At 35.8% G+C, this 18,918-nt stretch overlaps 1 protein-coding gene across 15 annotated transcripts in view; it reads left to right on the forward strand.

The window, feature by feature from the left end:
* The window catches only part of CAPS2 (calcyphosine 2), a 32,714-nt gene extending 16,467 nt beyond the window's left edge, over positions 1-16,247 (forward strand). For 9 of the 15 annotated variants that reach the window (XM_061454767.1, XM_061454768.1, XM_061454761.1 and 6 more), the window contains 10 exons: positions 1,220-1,339; positions 2,430-2,504; positions 4,026-4,121; positions 4,214-4,325; positions 6,232-6,347; positions 9,594-9,667; positions 11,270-11,424; positions 11,668-11,787; positions 12,837-12,933; positions 14,258-16,247. In XM_061454767.1, the coding sequence (XP_061310751.1) occupies positions 1,220-1,339; positions 2,430-2,504; positions 4,026-4,121; positions 4,214-4,325; positions 6,232-6,347; positions 9,594-9,667; positions 11,270-11,424; positions 11,668-11,787; positions 12,837-12,933; positions 14,258-14,433 (1,141 nt within the window). In that variant the 3' untranslated portion in view covers positions 14,434-16,247. The remainder of the gene's footprint in view (positions 1-1,219; positions 1,340-2,429; positions 2,505-4,025; positions 4,122-4,213; positions 4,326-6,231; positions 6,348-9,593; positions 9,668-11,269; positions 11,425-11,667; positions 11,788-12,836; positions 12,934-14,257) is intronic. The other 6 variants (XM_061454755.1, XM_061454757.1, XM_061454759.1 and 3 more) reach the window with 6 other exon arrangements.
* The last annotated feature ends 2,671 nt before the right edge of the window (positions 16,248-18,918 follow it).

Consider the following 18,918-nt stretch of genomic DNA (forward strand, 5'->3'; position numbering starts at 1 on the left):
CCATATCTCTACAAAGGTATAGGTAAAGCAGTTGATTTGAATTAGATGAGTACCAGCGTTATCTTAAAAATGTGCTGGTTGTGTTGAAGTGTTTCAGTTCTTCTTTGGATTAAACATACCAGTTTGTGCATCTTGGATCACGGATGTTCATTCTGTGCTTAACCTCCTTCAGCTACTTTGCCTTACTTTTTCCCATGCATTCCTTCTGCTATTCTGAACCCTTCTGCTGTCAATGTCAAAACAATATTCAGGAGTGCTGCAGCTGCATCAGGATGATCTTTTAATTTAAGAAACCTCTCTGTTTATGTTCCAAATATAACTGTGCCAGTACTGCCAAACAAATTGGTATCTGAGAGCAGGATGTTAATCGGAGAAGATTAGTTCAAAACTGTTGCATGAAAAGAATCTATTAAAGGAAACACAAAGGTGTTTTGATTTTTTTTTTTTTTTCCATTATTCTTTTTAGTAGAGCCAATGTCACAGTTAAATCAGTGTAACTGATGTGTACGGAGATGGATCTCCATAGATCAGAGAGCAAGTTTCTGAGGCTGTATTAGCAGTGCAAAATTACTGTTTTGTTCTATGAACTATTTCAATCAAGAAATGTAAGAATCTAATTTCTTTTTAAAGGATGTCTTCTTTTGTTAACTTATTAAATTGATACAGAGAATATCAAAATACTCAGAAACCAATGAATCTATATATTTTCTGCTTAGTGGGAGTGTGGGCAGTACTTTGTGAGAGGAAGTGTCAATGTTTTTGTTGGATGATGTCACTGGCCAGTACTAGTAATCTGCTGCCAGACAAAATCTGCTGTCACTGATCTTGGAGGGACACATGGATAAAGAACGTCATTGGTGGAATATTTACATAAATAGTGGAAGTGAGGAAAAGAACACCTTGTGTAACACCAAGATTTGGTTTTCTATATACATATCTAAAATATACTTTAAATAACACATATATCTATGTGAAGTTACTATATAGAATATTATTGGATATAATTGATTTAGAGCAATAGACCTCAGAATTGGTAAGAACAAAAAAATACGCCCACAAATTTATGCAAGCTTAATGGATAACTCCCAAGATTTTATTGCAGTGTTATTCTTGTGTTTTGTTTTTGTTTTTTTTTTTTGCCTTCTTGAGTAAGAATATATAAGTTCTGAAATACAAACTTACTAATAGTCAGAGGCTTCTCCCTGCTCTTTCTGGTCAGAGCTGTTATAAGTGATCCAGAGCAGTCCATGCCTGCTGATGTTTACAAGGAAGCTCAAGGACTTCTTCGAACTGGGACAGCACCGATGTGTCTTAGAAAGAGAACACTGCATGAAACAAAGTAAGTTTTCTCTAGCAAAATACATTTCCTGCTGTATTTTTTACTGATCTGGGCTCTGAAAAGTCTGTTTGCTTTTCCAGGTGTTTTGTTTCTGGCTTGGATCACCAGCTCCATGTGATGCCTTTTTTGTAGCCTCCCCATACTTATAATTGCCTAGTGGGATTTTTCACGTGGATTCTCTGTGTGTAATGATTGATTCACAGGATTTATAAAACCTGGGAGAACATTCTTAAGCTTATGTTGATATTGTTCATCACAGGGTTTTGCCAGCCTTTTCTGAGCTGTTGAATTCTTGCAATCTTGTCATACCCTTTTAGAGATTCCTTTTCTGAGGTGCATAAAATTGCATAAATATGCATCCTTAAATGCTAATGTAGATCTTTGCAATATAATCATACTTTTCTTTCATGTCTTGATTTTTTGCTGCAGTAATTAGCTATATTGACGTTTAAATGTCATTCCTGGCCTGTGAGCATTGAAACAGTAATTCCAAGGGCTTAAGAAAACTGTGAAAATACTGTGATCGTTAAGATAAAGGGAATCTGCAGGTGTGAGTTTTGTTGTGTTAATCCTTCTCAACATGCAGGCAAACACCTCTACTTTGTACATTTTAACATCCTGCTCTAAAGTCTTTCTCAATAAACATCATCCTTGTATTCTTAAAAAAAAAAAAAAAGCGGACAACAAAACCAGTCTCAATCTCTTACATCCATCACATGGACAAATCTCTGTGTCTTGAGCTAGTCATATGTCCAGTATAAAATATATAGGTGGGTAAAGTAGCCCAAGTTGGTATTTGTGCAAAATACACTGAGTGGCAAAGGTTTAATTCTTTATATAAATGTGTGTAAACAAAATATCCCATTCATATCTATGCCTTCTCTGAATGTACTCTCGTAATATATAATTACAGAACACCTTCCACGTTACAAGTCTGAATTGCTTTCTAATTCAACTATGTAAGATCATCTCAGCCAGTTGCCAAGGATACTGCATTTCACATTTTTTGCTGTTTTGAAACAGTTGCTTTTTATGTAAGGTTTCTCTGTGAGCACATAGGTATCATTAACATGCTGCATTATTTTGACAGAATACGGACCAAATCAGGATTAACTGAAAACATGCTCTCTAACAAGTTACGCTTTGATAGCAGGATTATATCGAGGTAATCAAAAATTCTGTGAAGCTTTTTCAATTCTATGATTTTATGAATGATGATCTTTACTCTCCTGAACTAATCAATTGCACCAAATGTTTCTGTTCTCTGTGTTTAGAAAAAAGTATGTGCTGTGTGGGTGTGTGTATATATATATATATATATATGCATAAGTGTATAATACAAATTTTGACATGGGTGGTACAAAGTGGCTTTACAGTCCTGTTGTAGAATATCGATATGCATAAATAATGTTACATTACTATCATATCCATAGCTCCATGTAGGACAGTTAGCACAGGGGCTGTTTAAAATAGTGCTCTTAGCTGTTGCACCTTAGTTGATGAAAAATTATTTTAGCCTGTCATGGTTTAAGCTCAGCTGGTAACTCAGCACCACACAGCCACTCCCTCACCCTCCCTTTCCCTGCCCCTGCCCCAGGCAGAGATAAGGAGAATTGAAAGAATGTAAATCCCATGGGTTGAGATAAAACAGTCCAGTAACTAATACTAACTACTATTACTACTGGTAAGGGAAGTAACAAGGGGAGAGAATATAAAAATAAAAGGGCAAAAGGAAAAAACAACAAACACAAGTAATGCACAATACAATTATTCGCCACCCACTGACTGATACCTAGCCCGACCCAAGCAGTGATCTGCTTTTCTGGGTAACACCCCCCCTGGTTTATATGCTGGGTATGATGTGCTGTGGTATGGAATACCCCTTTGACTAGTTTGGGTCAGGTGTCCTGTCTCTACTCCCTCCTGGCTTCTTGTGTCCCTCCTCAATGGCAGAGTATGAGACACTGAAAAGTCCTTGATCCAGAGTAAGGACTACTTAGCAACAACTAAAACAGTGGTATGTTATCAGCATTGTTCTCACACCAAAGCCAAACCACAGCATTAGGAAGAAAATTAGTGGTATGAGCTACTAGGAAGAAAATTAACTCAACTGCATCCAAATCCAGGGCATAGCCTTGTCTTAGTATGTGGCAACTGATGTGAATGGAAAGGATGGCTTTGTGTCTTGTTTGCAACTCCTTATGTATTAAACTTTCACGTTTAGGACATCTTTGAAAGTGCTCTGAATTGAGTAGCAGTGCCATAAAAATTCTTCATCTCTGAAAGTGGCATTTTTCTGAAGAAGTGAGCTGTATAGCTGTTAGGCATAGCTGGGGATTCAGCCACATAGCTTCATGTGCCACAGTAAATGCAGTAGTCCTGGTGTAAGTAATCCTTTAGTTGACAAGTGAAAATTACATTGGTATACTAAAGCCTGAAGCCTTGAAAAGTGTTTTTAACATTATGGAGAATGGAATATTGCATTAAAACACGCCTCCAAATCCAGATGTTGAAGTCCATGGTGGGTTAGGGAAAATAGCCAGATACCTCTGTCAAAGAAGAAGATTTTACAATATGCAACACTGGCGATTAAATTAATATTTCAAAACAAATTTGTTTTTATTTGGGTTAAATTGTATTTATATAGATGCAAAAACATAAAGGTGCTTTACAATTTTCCTTCTAGAAATGGTCGCGATGCTTGTAGAGAGTTGATTGGATTTTTCTTTGCATGTGACAGATCCCTTACTGTGTATGAATTTCGGCAGTTTGGAAAAAATAGGTAGGATGAATTACTTTTTTCTTTAAAGGTTTTCGAAAACATTTTTCACTGTGTCTAAGAAACTTATATAAATTCAGTTGGTTTAATAGCAGTTTTGAATTATTTCACAGAACAAATGCCTTGCCTTTCATTCAGAAGGGAGTTTATCAACATCAGCGTGGACAAAAGAAGGAAAAAGCTTATGATCTTAGTGACTTCTATATTGTAAGTGTTCTGCTGCATGTAAGGCAACTTATGGATTTGGGAGTAATATTTAGATATTCAAGTTGAAAATTGTGATTTAGGTTTCAGGGAAGACCTAAAGTTTTTCCCTCCGTTACATTTTCAAATTAGGGATTTTCAGGGTTCTGGATTGTTTTGCTGTCCCATGTTTTAGACATTTTTGGTTTTATATTAAGCTGTAGTTTGCAATTTTCCCACTAGAGGGTACAAGACTGCAGACAGTGGAGACCTTTTGTGGGGCAAAAGATGAACAACTTGAGGAGTTTTGAAGTAGACCAAAGTACTTGTTAAAAATTAGTAATCTTTGGAAGGTCTGCTGGCATTTTTGACAGGAGGCAACGATTAAATATTTTTTAATCACGACGAAATTGAAGGCTGTTTTTAACCTAAACTTTGAAAATGTTTAGCAGCAGCTGTTTAGAGAAAACTTTTGAAACAATGGTTAACTTCATCTACCTGTAGTCTAATGACTGAGTACAAATCATACTGCATCTTCTGTACTGAGGTACTTCTGTAGTGGGTTAAGTGCTCCTGATTTATAAGTACTTGAGCAATTTCTCAAGTACAGAGTGTTTCCACTGAGTTCTCCACATTCTCCTGCAAATCTTAAGTTTAGTGCAAAAAACATTTTTGAATGAAGTATTGAAAGTAAAACTATTGAAAGTAAACGAAGAAAGCATTACTTTTTAGAGTGTTTTGACTTATGAGCTGCCTAATCCTAACTATTTACATGTGGCTATGGCATAAGAGTTTCGAAGATGTAATAGATTCCTTAATTTATGGTATGGAGGTTGAAGTTATTTTTTAAAGTTTTAAGGTTTGGGTTTTTTTTTTTTAATTGTCACGTGTATTTTTGCAACCTGCAGATGGAAATGTGCAGGTTCTGAATAAAGCTGTGTCTTAAAGGCATCAAGAAAATTATTGTGACTGAGTTGGATAGCTCTTTGGGATGATGTTATACCTCTGAATCTCCATATCTGCAAATTGGGTTTCTAGGCTGCCATTAAGATATACAAATGTCTCACAAAGCAGAAATGGTTGAGACATTTGCACAATAGCAGTGTCTCTGTTTCTTTCCCAGTTTATAAGTTTTGGGGGGTTCATAGTGCAATCCTGCATGGATATTACTTACAGCTATTGTTTTGGGGGGGGTTTTTTGAGTCTTCTTGGCATTTTTTGCATTCAGTTTGTTGCTTTTCTTTATCTCTTCTTCCCTCTTCTTCCAAACCAAAATGCATCTTTAACTTCACAGAATGTGTGTGTCCTCTGTCCTCAAGAGAGAAGAGGAATTTTTAATACTGAGACTTTATTGGGTAATAGAACTCTACTAATAACGTATTTTTGTTCAATATCTATTAATGAAATGCAGCAATTTTAAAGAGTAATAGTTAAGCATTGCAGGAATTATTTGAATTTTGGGAAGGCTACTTTTCAGTTGTTTATCTCAAGTAAGATTTTAAGCTATTGAAAGTAACTGTAGAGGGTTTCTTCTAGTCTGAGAGAATTTCACTGTCATGGAATCAATGTGGCACCTTCTGTGACTCTCTTCTGTGGTCCAGCAAGATCTCATAAGGATGAAAGGAAAAGTAAAAATTGAAAAGTAGAGCCTGGCTGAGGTATCTGTAGTCTCTTTTTTCTCATCTGTAGAGTAGGCAACAGTAGGCCCTCTTGCTAGACAAACTGGTACCTAGAGAATAATGTGTCATCTTGGAGCCTGCAGCTGTTTTTATTTAGTATTAGAAAAGCTCTTTTAAAAAGGTTAACTGACCTTAGCTACACCTTTTCATCATTTCATACCAAGGCTTTTAACAATCGCTTGGAAGTCTTGCAGAACGTATTTTATAAAATGCACAATCTTTCTATAAATCGTTGTATGCTTTATCAACAGGGAGCTAACCTAACTTTCCGAAGTGCTGATCATAACCTTCCAGAAAGTGTTAAACAGAAGCCAATTTTCACCCTTCGTGTGATAAGTATTGACGAAGCAGCTATGGATTCTCTAAAGTAAGTGCAGCTGGTTTTCAAATTACCTTTCCTTCCTTCAGCAAAAACATTTTTTATAATAAGAGCTTCTAATATCTTACTACTCATATTGCTAAAGAAAAATATATTTAGGCTGTTGTTAGAGGCATTAGTAATATATGAGTGTAATTCAGTAATTTTGTAGAATGATAACGATTAATTTTAAAATAAGAATTATGAAACTGTCTTGAAGTCAGATGTTTTTATATGCAAATACTGAAACTTATGCGATGACCTAAAATTCTGTGTTTGGGAGAAAATGTTTTTTTTTGTCATCAACAGTATTATTATTGACTCTTTCGTGAACCTTATGTTAAAAGCTTATATCACTCATAGAATGGTTTTGGTTGGAAGCGTTCTTAAAGATCATCTAGTTCAACCCCCCCTGGTGGGGAGGAACACCTACCACTAGACCAGGTTGCTCAAAGGCCCATTCAACCTGGCCTTTAATACTTTCAGGGATAGGGCCACCACAAATTCTCAGATCAACTTGTCCCAGTGTCTCACCACCCTTGCAGTAAAGAATTTCTTCCTTACATCTAACCCAAATCTCCCATCTTTCAGTTTAAAGCCATTACCCCTTGTCGTGTCACTACGTGACCCTGTAAAAAGTCCCGCTCCAGATTTCTTGTAGGCCCCCTTTAGATACTCAGAAGCCTCTCCTGAGCCTTCTCCAGGCTGAAAAAGCCTAACTCTCTCAGCCTCTCTTCATAGGAGAGGTGCACCAGCCCTCTTATGATAATGCAAGTGTTTGAACAAGGGCAGGGGAAAGATTGGAGGTTTTGCTTTTTATTTTTTCTTTTTCACTTTCTTTTTCCTCCTTCCTATCCTTTCTTTTTTTCAGAACCACATGGTTGCCACATGTTGAAGACTTCAGGCACTGGGACAGGATTTCTGCACTTATTCTTTCAAAATAGGTTTTAGTAAATTATATTGTTCCATAGTTTGAAAGATGGGGGTCTCTTAAATAATTTTCCCATGATTAGGCGAATGGTTAATCTTTTGAGTATGTGTTAAGTCTGAAGGTATTATTTCAGTACGTATGCTGAAGTAAACTGTCTAGGGAATAAAGCATCTTTCTGTGGGGTTTCTGGCTTTTCCTGTGAGTGTACTGGTTTGTAGTACAAATAAAATCTCAGTATAAAATTTGTCACACTGTGTTGCTTGAATATGGCAGTTATTTAACAGTGCTGGAAATATAGTCAGAGCTTGATTACTCAATTTTTGGTGAGGAGTGTTAGCCAATAGCAGATGTTACAAGTCGAAATTTTCATCAAATCATGGAATCATACAAAGGGACCCCAAGAGGGCATCAAGTCCAACCTCCCTGCTCAGAGCAGGGTTTACTACAGCAGGTTGCTCAGGGCAGCATCCAGTTTTGTTTTTAAATATCTCCAAGGATGGAGACTCTGTAACTTCTTTGGGCAAATGTACTCCAGTGTTCAATCACCCTTGCAGTCCAGAAGTGTTTCCTGATGTTCAGAGGAAACCACTTGTGTTTCAGTTTGTGTCCATTGCCTCTGGTCTTGTCACTGGTCTCCACTGAGGAGAACCCCTCTCAGTTGTCTTTACGCCCTCTGGTCAGGTACTTATATACACTGATAAGATCCCTCAATCCTTCTCCAGGCGAAACAGTTCTGGCTTTCTCGGCCTTTCCTCAGGTACTGGATGCTTCAACCCCTTCTTGATGAGGAACAGCAGTAATAGAATCTCAGTTAAATACATTCAGTATCTTTTGTAGATAGAGTACTTATGTTAGCACAACTTAACTGTTACTTTTGTTTCTGCAAGTGTTTAGACACATGAAGCTTGTTCTCAATTATGATAATATTCACTTTAAAGTCCCTTTACATTGAAAGTTTTGCAAAGGAACCATAGTCAGCTAGCAGTACATAAAGCAGTAAATTCAAATTTAATTGATTATAGAAATACCTAGTTGTATGATGCTTAGTGCTAATTGTTCCCTTTATGCCAGGTTTCCACGAAGCAAAACACAATATAATTTAATTTCAGATGGTTTATGTAAGACATTTTACATCTCAGAAGTCTGTCGTTCTGGTAAACAGCTTTTTCTTTCATTTGTTGCTAATCTTATACTTGTGAAATTTGAAATTGATCCAGTGTAATCTCTTAAGGCTCCAGGAAGACCACCTGCTCACTGGTCTTTTTGGATTTTTCTGCTACCTGTGGAGGAACAGATTGTTGGGTTTTTTGTTTTTTTTTTTTTATAGTTTGTGTTCTTTCCATCAGTGACTAAATTTCAGACTGTGAAGTCTGTCTGTTATCTCCATTACTGTACTTACCAAGAATCCTACCCAGGTACAGTCCAGAAGGCCAGTTTTAGGCTTTCAGGAACACCTATGCCTTGCTGTCACAAGCCATGAATCTTCTTGTTCAAGTGTGTCTGCTGTAGGTGGTTGCTGACTTTCCAGTTTAGGTGGTTTGATATGGGCAAACTTTTAGGGACTTCATAATGGGAGGTACCCAAAGGGGGAATGAAAAGTCTTAATAGACAACTGGGAGGTAAGTCTTTGGCCTCAGAAAGCAGAAAGAGGAGTAGTCCATGGCAAAGCACTGATGAGCTAGCAGCTCAAAGCTAGTAGTTCTTTTCCCTTTGGTTTCCAATTCCTATAAAATAATTGCAAGACTTTTTTCTTTTTGTTCTTCCACAATTTTTTTTTCATCAACCTTTACAATAATTTCTAATGGAGGCTTCTGGGAAGCCCTTCTCAGTAGGGGACTTGCCAGACAAAACACAAAATTTAACCATAACTCCTAGATCACACCTAAAATACACTAATGCAGCTTGTGGTTGACACCCTTGCTATGTATCTTCTGAAGAGAGATCGTAGCTACTTCATGTCCATTTAGTTACCAACAGGAAAATACAGTTGCTTTAAAAAACTCTTCCAGTGATCTGAGTTGAAGATTAGGACTATGTTGAAGTAAAATTTCTGGAGATTTTAGACACAGAAGGAATTATCCACGATTAATGAATTAGTAGAGGAGCTGTGAATGCAATATTGTCAGAAAGGAATATCTGCATATCTGCAGCTATTCAGCAAGGACTTGTGTGTGCCATCTCAAACTCAAGGAATTGGATCCTATGCTTATATTTAATTCTTAAACTACCTATATAATATTCAGCATGCTTTTTACTACAATTGTTTTGAATTCAGTAATATTACATTTAATTTCACCAGTCTATGTTAATTTTTATTATTTCAGAGCTTCTATGGAATTCAAGCAAGAGTGTTCTCAGCAAGTCGTCGATGACAGCAAAGTTTTCAAGAAGATTCAAGGTTTGTGTCTACCAGGACCCGTTTAATCTTAATTTCTGTATCTCTATCTTTACAGCTCAATGCAAAGAGAGATACTGACGTTATAAAGGTTTTACTAGCATAAATGAAATTGGACAAAATATAGATATTTAACAGAATATTGTTAGAATCTGATACCAGCATAAATCAATCATAAGAATATTTTCTCCTTTCTCTTTCTTTAAATAAACAATCTGGCTAACAGTAGTGGATTCACTACGGAATAATTATGAATGTAATCAATAAAATATTAATCTCTGCATTGACATAATCTCTAAAAAAAATGCTGAAACATAACACTGATTCTGTGTTGAAGTGTCATTAAGTTAAAAAACACTCTAATTTCTTCAGTTAATTCTGTGCCAGATATTTCTTTTGGCCATTATTTCTACACATTGGTAAGTTTTGTTCTTTGGTGTTTTTTGTTTTTTCTTTTTTTTTTTTAAACAGTGTTTAATTATGCTTATTAAAATATGTGAATATAATTGAGTAGGATAGCTTGGAATATGTAAATAAATGTTACCAGGATTCTACCTACAGTCTTTAGGACAAAGACATAGTTTTGTGTTTAAAATTATGGGAAGATGCTCATGCAGTGGTGTGTATTACCTTTGTAACCTGTGGGCAACAAAACCTGTGAAACTGAACAGCTTCCAGTTTGTAAAAATCTCCACTATTTACTGTCATTAGCTAAATCTGTTTTAAGCAAACATTCTTTGGTCACTAAAATCTGCTTGGACATTTACTTTTAGAAAAATTGTTGGACTAATAATCAGGGATATTGTTTGATCTTTTAATTAGTGCATTTTTTCCCCTCACATAATAGACACAAATGGATTTCTTAATTATCTGATTACATTAAAAGTTTGCAGATGTGGTCTACAAGAAAGTTACAGGTACATACTTCAAGACATCTTTTAACATATGTCTGAGTTTGAACCTCACTGGAAAAATCTTCCTTCTTTCACCCTCCCACCTATTTTGCTTTATAATTGTCGATACGAGTAATTTGAAGATAAATATGATAATAGCATATGACTTACGTTAATAGAGTATGCTGAGAAACTTTTGATATCCTTAAAGAAAACCTGCTATCTAAAGATTTTGACAAGGCTGTCATAGAAATAGTTCTCTGTGTATAATTTTGGAACAATTACTTATATTTGTTATTGTTCCCGTATTTAACATGTTTGTACAATGAAGGAGCAACTGTGTCCCATAATGGCATGTTTGTATTACCCAAGTAGTATTCCTAAATTGTATTTTGAATCATGGTATGTAATGAGTTCTAGCAGAAATAAGCAGTTTTATAATCTGAGCATATAGAAGGTGATAGCCATTTCTTCTGTGATCTCAGAAGTTTTGTTAGATGTTGCTGCTGCTTCATATGATTACTACTCAAATGTTAAATAACTGATAATTTTGAACTGACATTATCTCATCAAAAAGAATGAGCCTAGGTGCATAGATACGTAATTTTAGCCAGCAGTATCATAAGTAGTTGCAGTTTTCTTCTGTATCAGCTCCATAGCAAGTGGCTAACTTCAGGTAAACGTTGTGTCCTCTATTTCTCTAAATCTTCAGGTATACTCAGAGAGACACTAAGTAAAAGAGGAGTTCGGGTTATAACAGGCATAGGAAAGTATTTCCGACAAGTAGACAAGAACAGAAATGGTTTTCTCTCTCAGGCAGCCTTTAAAGAAGCTCTAAAACTATTCCGTTTGGAAATTCCTGAAGGGGTAAGTCTAGCTGAAACTGTGATCCCCAGTATTATCTTACTTATATTGATGGAATCACTTATTTTCTTTGCTTAAGTCTATGGTTTAATAGCTGTTTTTCCCAAGTTTGCCCCCTCCCTTGTGGTCTAGTGCCATTTCTGCATTCAGTTCTTTTCTTGTGGTAATACTGTAATTTTATATTATAGCAATTGTTTTATTCTAGGACATAGTGAAGAACTTTGGCAAAATATTTTTAAATTGCAGGACTTTGAATCCCTATGGCTTATTCTTGATGACAGCAATAGTGATAAAGTCGACTATGGAGAATTTACTCGTGCCGCATTTGGAGAAATGAATGAATACAGAAAAGCTTTTGTAAGAAAAGTAAGTTTTGTTGCAGGTATTCTAATTGTAGATACTTTGCAGTTTAACTTTGGAGTTAGTTACTCATGTTCTTGTTGTTTGTTTTCTTTGTTGTTGTGCATTATTCCTTTGCATTACTGTTCGTTATGTGCATCTAGTAATTGACTATTTAAGGTTTCAATGAGTTTATTAAAATAAATTTAGATTAAGGTACTGCATGCTGTTTCATTATTGAATTAGTTAATTCTAAACTCTAGAATTGATTCCTGTATTATTTTGAGTTTATGCGTATGTGTGGTATTCTTACATTTTGGTGCAGTGTATAAAGCATCTGGCACCCTGAAAATATCTCTTCCAAAAGTCTGTTTCCTTATTTTGGCAGATCACTGTATCTGTACGCAGACTTTTTTTCCCCCTCAGTGTCTGAAATAGGAGGCAATAATACTTTCCTCCTTTGAGGAATGTAGTCATAATGACAAATGTAGTCATTATATTTCTGAGACTTCTTGTATTTGAAATGCCCCTTGTTATATGTCTATAATGTAATGTGGAGCCATTTGCAGTATGAAACACTTGATTACAAACCAGCCAATAGAGTAATGACTGGATATCAAAATCAAGAAAAATGCCATATTCTTTCATACTTTTAATAATGGAGGATCTGACTCTCCTAGCCTTCTGTACTGAGCAATGTGTATTTGAGTAAACTGAAATGAAGCTGCTGTTAGCAGTGCTGAAAAGGCTGTGTTGAGGCCTCTGTCAGAAGGGTGCAAGAATCTCTAATTGGAGAAGATAGAAGGGAAGAAGCTTCTGATTTTATAGATGAGTTAGAAATTTTGGAGAGAAGACAAAGGTTTTTTTTGAGTTGGTGAGGGGACATTTAATGTGAAAGCCTTTGAAATAAAATAATCATGAAGCTACATATTCTAGCGTAATTTTCTGGTATCTGGTGCCTTACATAAAATTGGTAAATTGACATAATCCATTGCACAAGATCTAAAAATGTGTGCTAGGTAGTAAGTATATTTGATCTTTACATTTTTCCACTTTTTTTTTTCTTTCTTTTTTAGGCTTATATGAAACTAGATTTCAACAAAACTGGGAGTGTGCCTATGGTAGATATCAGAAAATGTTACTGTGCAAAGAAGCATCCTCTAGTGTTGGCAGGTAATTCACATGAACAACAACAACAATCTGTGACTACTGAAGTCGTCTTGTTAGCAGAGATACCAGATCCAGAAACTGGTTGCAAATACAAAGTGTTTTCATACTGGCTGAGACTTGAGGTGTTAGGGAAAACCTTTTTCCTCTGATGACCTATAATGTGTCTGTCTAGAACACGACTATAAATAGTAATGGAGTACATATATACTGCTTTAACACTTGCTTTTTATCAAGCTGAAAATACTGCATATACGCAGAGTAATTCCTTTCCCAACATGTGTAGAATTTCATTTAAGCAGCTATTTCTCAGCTTGGATATGCAAGTTATCAGTGACACATATGATACTAGTAATTTTCACTTAGGAGGATACTTTCATTTTCATATTACTGTGTTCCATCAAAATATGCAAGGTTTCCAACTGGCACTGAATATGCTCAGCACTTACAGTTTCTTCTGAATAAATTCACTTATTTCTGGGACAGGATTGTCATCCTTTACAGACGAAATATTGGTTTCTTCATTATTTTTTCAGGATTCTCAAAAATGTTTAAACTCTGCCATTGAAAAAAAGTAGGAGTTTAAAAATTTATATGCCAGTTTCTAAAATAACATCTCTGTGTACCCAACTTGTCATTGTGAAAGTCTCACTAGTGTCCTGACCCTTCATGTTTTATCTGTAGAAGAATGGATGGGTTTTCTATTGGCAGTGATTTTAATGGTAACAAATGAAGACACACAGTGGTATAGGGATGTTCTGCATGAAATTTTTCCCAATACTATAAAGCTACATTTTTTCCCTTTTTTCCTTTTTCTCAATGCTATGAAATCATGTTGAGTATAATCTTTAAGCTGCTAGAACACACACATAAATTGCAGACCACTTTTTGAATGTAAACTTGCATCTTAAGTTTTTCCTAGTGCTTTGAACTTGTATTATATGTGAAACATATGCATGTTTCAGAAAGCATATAAAACATATACTTTCTTAACGAGAATTTTTGAATTATTTCAGAATTAAAATTCTAGTTAACAAATGCATTATTCAGTTTTTGCAGTCATTTGAAAGAAAAAATCTTCACGATCTCATAATTAGTTGAAATTAGCCTCATGTTTCTGCTGATAGTTAATGCTATGATGTGCTATTAAGAGGATTTCTGCAGCTGGTATTAAGTGAGCCAATGACTTAATTCTGAAATCAGAGTATTAGTTCAAAAAAAAATAATAATTTGCAAGCTAAAATTTGAAAGTTTCTTGCCTGAAGTATACTAAATTCTATGTGTTCACTGTTTGTGAAAGAGTGTTTAACGGAAAACTATACTTTCACAGGCAAAGCTACAGAAGAAGAAATTAAATCATCATTTCTAGAAACATTAGGGGAGTCCTGCAGCAACCCCAATGAAGTGTCCTATTCTGAGTTTGAAGATTACTATGAAGGATTAAGCATTGGAATCATGGATGATGATGATTTTGTTAATATCTTAAGGAACCCTTGGGGAATTTAGAGTGGAAGATGACAAAAGTGAAGAAGAGGCATTTTTTAAATAAGGAGTGAGCTAAATAAGGGAGGATTTAGTCTTGATGTGCGTTTCTTCATAATTAGTGTCTTAAACTGATTTCAGGCACTGAAAATTTTAGCTGCTTTCAGAATAATAGATGGCAAGTTTCTTAAAGTGTCCGTTGAGTCATGCTAACCACTTTTGAAATTTATAAATGCTGTTCATTCCTTTTCATTGGAAATAATGAAGACTGTTTCCCATACCAAAAGGCATAATTTACTTGATACTAGAATGAAGTGGCCTATTTTTAAATAAGGAGAAATTAGAATACTAAAATTCAGGAAGGGGTATATGTAGGAAAAAAAAAATAGTTCACAGTGATGCACTGTGAAAAGCTTTAGATTTAACTGTATAAATATCAATGGTGGTTTTTCTTTAAAAGTAATATGTTTACTCTTATAGCATGCTTTGTCTCATTTCTTGTTTCTTATGCTGGTACTTAGCTTGAAAGAGAGCAGGTCATCCTTTTCCAATTTCGAGGATGTCTGCAGTACTCAAAGGGCAGAAGTGTTGACACCGTTTAGCCCTTTGGCCTGTAGACCATCTTGACCTTATTTTTTCATCTTTGTCAGGCAGCTGAAGCTCAGCATTGAATCCCAAAGGTTTCAGTGAGCACATACATATTTTGTAATGCACTTATTCCTTTTCTATATTTCGCTAGTAGTTTTCAAAACAAATAATTTATATTTAAATATCTGGTTTCTCTATTTTCTGTTGCTGTGATTTTAATTTTTTTAACTAAAACATAGCAATGATATCTGTTGTCAAACTGATATATAGCATTTCCTATCTACTCTGAAAGTATAAAACTCAAAAGTGTAAAAACAAAACCCCAAGCCTAACCAAACCAAAACAACCACCTCTGTCACAAGAAAAAGAAAATCATGAATTAAATATTCCTTGCTACTTCAAATATTCAGTCAGATGCATTTTTCAATGTAATACATCTCATTAATTCTGTAAAATTCTTTGTGTTCAGAGATAAAAACTGTACTATTAATTATGTAGAGAGAGATATAGATGATCTTTGGTTTCAATATAACTGTCACCAAAATTAACTGTAAATGGAACTGCATTTCTTAAGCCTATGCAATTAAAATGTATTAGTATCCTCTGTGCTTGTCTGCCTGGTTTTGAATTTATAGCCTGTGGTTAACAGAACCTTCCTCTTGAGACAGTATTTGTGTTTCATAGGAATTTAAGGGCAGTGCTGAAGTGAATGCTGAAATGAGGGACTGTATTCCCTCTGCGGGTGACTGGTTTATTCTAGATAGAGCTCTTGTTTCAATAGCTTGTGTGTTGTTTTGATTGTTTTTACCCTGTCCTCAGTTTTAAGTAGAATTGCAGTTTCTGCTCTAAATCCTCAAAGGAGGGATCTGGGGGGTTCTTTTGGGGTTCCAAAAGTCTGTATGTATTGGTTTGCAGAGAAAGGCAAACTCTCTGTCCATGCTTATTTTCAGCAAGAATTCTGATGTGACTCATTAAGATTTTCTTGCTCCCCATTCCTGCTGGAATTTCTCTTGCTGAAAGGATTTGTTAATTAGTGTTCCTGGAATTGGTGATTCTGAGAAGGGTAATTTCAGCTGGGTTTACAGAGGGCTGCTTGTTAATGTCTCTCCAAATAACTGAAAAATACCAAGTGCCATTTTTATTAGTTTTTCGAAGAATCACCTGCTCTGTTTAGACTTGTTCTCTTAGGAGAGTTGTACCAACATATAAAGCTGTAGCCCAATTTAATAAATGTGAAAGTGATTGTGAAATGAGGTATGGACACATTTCTTTTTGCAGTGCTTAATTTTATTGTGGTGCTTTTGCGTAGATTATTCCATGTTATGTTTTGGAATGGAAAAATTGATGACGAGTGGATTTATCTTAGTGGGTCTGCTTATCAGCGGAGGCTGTATAGGTCACATCTGCTCCAAATTAAGTGGGTTTTATTTTGTTCTTATCACTAAAATTATGTACTGTTATAGGAATATTAGTTCCATAGCTTTAGTAGCCATGCTATTTTATTCTTAACCTGGAGGCAGATTCTTAACAGGGTATTCTGTGGTAAATTCTAAAGGTCAGATGTTGCCTGAAAATACAAGTAGGTGCTCTGGTAATTACGTAAAACCTAGTTATGTGATTTCTGTTAACTACAAGGTCAGTTATGCATCGGTGGCTCCCTCAAACCATCAGGTTTATTGTGAATGTCAGTTGTGGTCTACACATCATCTATGTGAATAGACATCATCTAATGTGATGTCTATTGTGAATTTATAACGGAGTTCACACATGTCCCTTTCCATCTGGCCACTATTCTCATTGTCTAAACTTAAGAGGGTGACAAAGAATTCCAACCAGCTTCCACCCAAGGCTGGCCCACCATGCTTGCAGTTAGTGGGAAAACACAGAAACTGTGTTCCAACCAGGGTCTGCAGTGTCTGGCTTCTTTTCATTGATAGTGGTCTCAATACGCTCGTGAATTGCATTCTGATTTGTTCTTATTTACTTGTAAACATTTGAAACTTTGTAAACCTGAATCCTTTTCTTTGATCAGTGCTTTGTAGCTGTAAAACTGTCTGGGAGTTCCTACTGGGGTTTTCTACCTTCTAAATGTGTTTCAAACAAAACCTTTTCTGCATTTGTTACCTTTCTCAGAATTGCCTCTTTTCTGAATTCGGATATGTTCTTAGTTAGAAGTGGTGTTTTTGGAGAAGCTGACTGGCTTTTCTCCTGAAACTCACTGCTTAATAAAGCTAATTGTCTTCATGCCACCCTGATTTACGCTTCTGCTAAAAAGTCTGAGCAACCCACTGTAACTGAGAATATCAGAAGTGCATTATGCTGCCAACATATTTTGTACTATTAGATGCATGTGCTCCCAGAAGACAAGTGGAAATTAATGAAGTGATGTAACTCCTTATTCTCCAGGTCTATGACTACTTCATCAAATGAATATATACTGGCAATGTTATCTGGAATATTTAAAAGCATTTGTAAGAAGCAAAGCACAGACACATGTACAAACCTTCAGTAGCTTCACTTTGTCAGCTGATGGAAATATGGCACCCTCATCTGGGAGAGATTTGTTGCTGAGAGGAGGTATTAAGGATTCACACCCACAAACTCTCTGTTTCCATGAGTCTCTGCCAGATGATCAAATGTTATGGGTCTTTGAGGCCAGAGAAACAAAAAGATTAAAATCTGTCTCCTACTGTGTGTTTGTAATGGAGGTACTGTTTAGTTTTGGGGTTTGTGGTCTTTTGGTCTTGTGGAGTTTTTTGGGGATTTGGTGATTTGGTTTGTTGGTTAGGATTTTTTCTTTTTTCTATTTTTTTGAGCGTGATGTCAGTAGATAAGAAAAAAGAAAGCCTAGAACTGATTTCTTACATGTTGGTCTGTCAAGTCCATAGTAAAATAAAGCAGGTTTTTCTGTGGCAGAAAAAGGGAAGGTAGAAAATCACATGCTTTGTTTTCTGGATATTACTCTAATAATTTATCCTTCCTCTACTCTCCTTCCTCTGCTTTATACTTGGCAACTTAGAGACTGGGATAATTCTGTGCTTGCTTTTCATGTTGTTAACCATGTGGTCTTTGGGAAGCTGAGTCGGAAAGACTCTGGTAATCATGAGGCATCTCGAGTGACGAAAGAGGCAAGTAGAATTTCCTTCCAGACTTATTTAGGCTAATTTTCCCACAGAGAACATTTCAAAATGCTAACTGAACCAGAAGGTTCTTAGGAAAGAAATGTGGTAAGTAGGTAACTACATAGTGACCCTGTGAAATACTTTGGTTTGTGGCTCCCATACTTTTGTTGCATCCCTTTTTGATGGTGGGGAAGCAGAGGCTTAAAGATGAGCAAGTAACCTTCAGGAAAAAATAAAAATAATCTGTTTATCATGAGTTTCTTATGTTTATTATATCATTTGTTGTCTTTACCTGGAATTTATAGTGTGTGGGTACCTGTTTTCTGGCCTCTTTTCTCCTCACTCAATTGTTACATTTTAAATGGAATTAATTGTATTTGTGCATGGGAATTCCTGTGTTTGTTGCTACTGGCAGAAATTTTGTGTGCTCAGCATCCCCAGAGAAGCAGCTTTAAAATAAAATAAATGGCAGTTTCTTTGTGGATTGATTTTGTTGCTGCATTCTCATAAAAGGCATTTAATATTTCAGGATCTTTTGCTGGCTTGTGTATTTTCTAGCTCGTGTTTTTTGACCTTTTGCTGTCATTTCCCCCCTCAGTTTTAGGAGAAAATAGGAATCTGAGGGACTCTAGAAAAGGTAGGGAAAATGGTATTTCGAAGGTGTGCTATCTAGCTATCTAACTAATAAGGGTTCTTCTTGCAGAAACCTGTCACCGCTTTCAAACTGCCCTTTTGAGTAATCTCAAAGAACCTCTTTGGTGGACTCCTTACAAGTAGGCAAAATTTGAGAGGTCTTACA

This window comes from Pezoporus flaviventris, unplaced genomic scaffold (assembly GCF_033815535.1).
Source record: "Pezoporus flaviventris isolate CSIRO_AGI_PZ_B2104156 unplaced genomic scaffold, CSIRO_AGI_Pfla_v1 ptg000016l, whole genome shotgun sequence".
Lineage (NCBI taxonomy): Eukaryota > Metazoa > Chordata > Aves > Psittaciformes > Psittacidae > Pezoporus > Pezoporus flaviventris.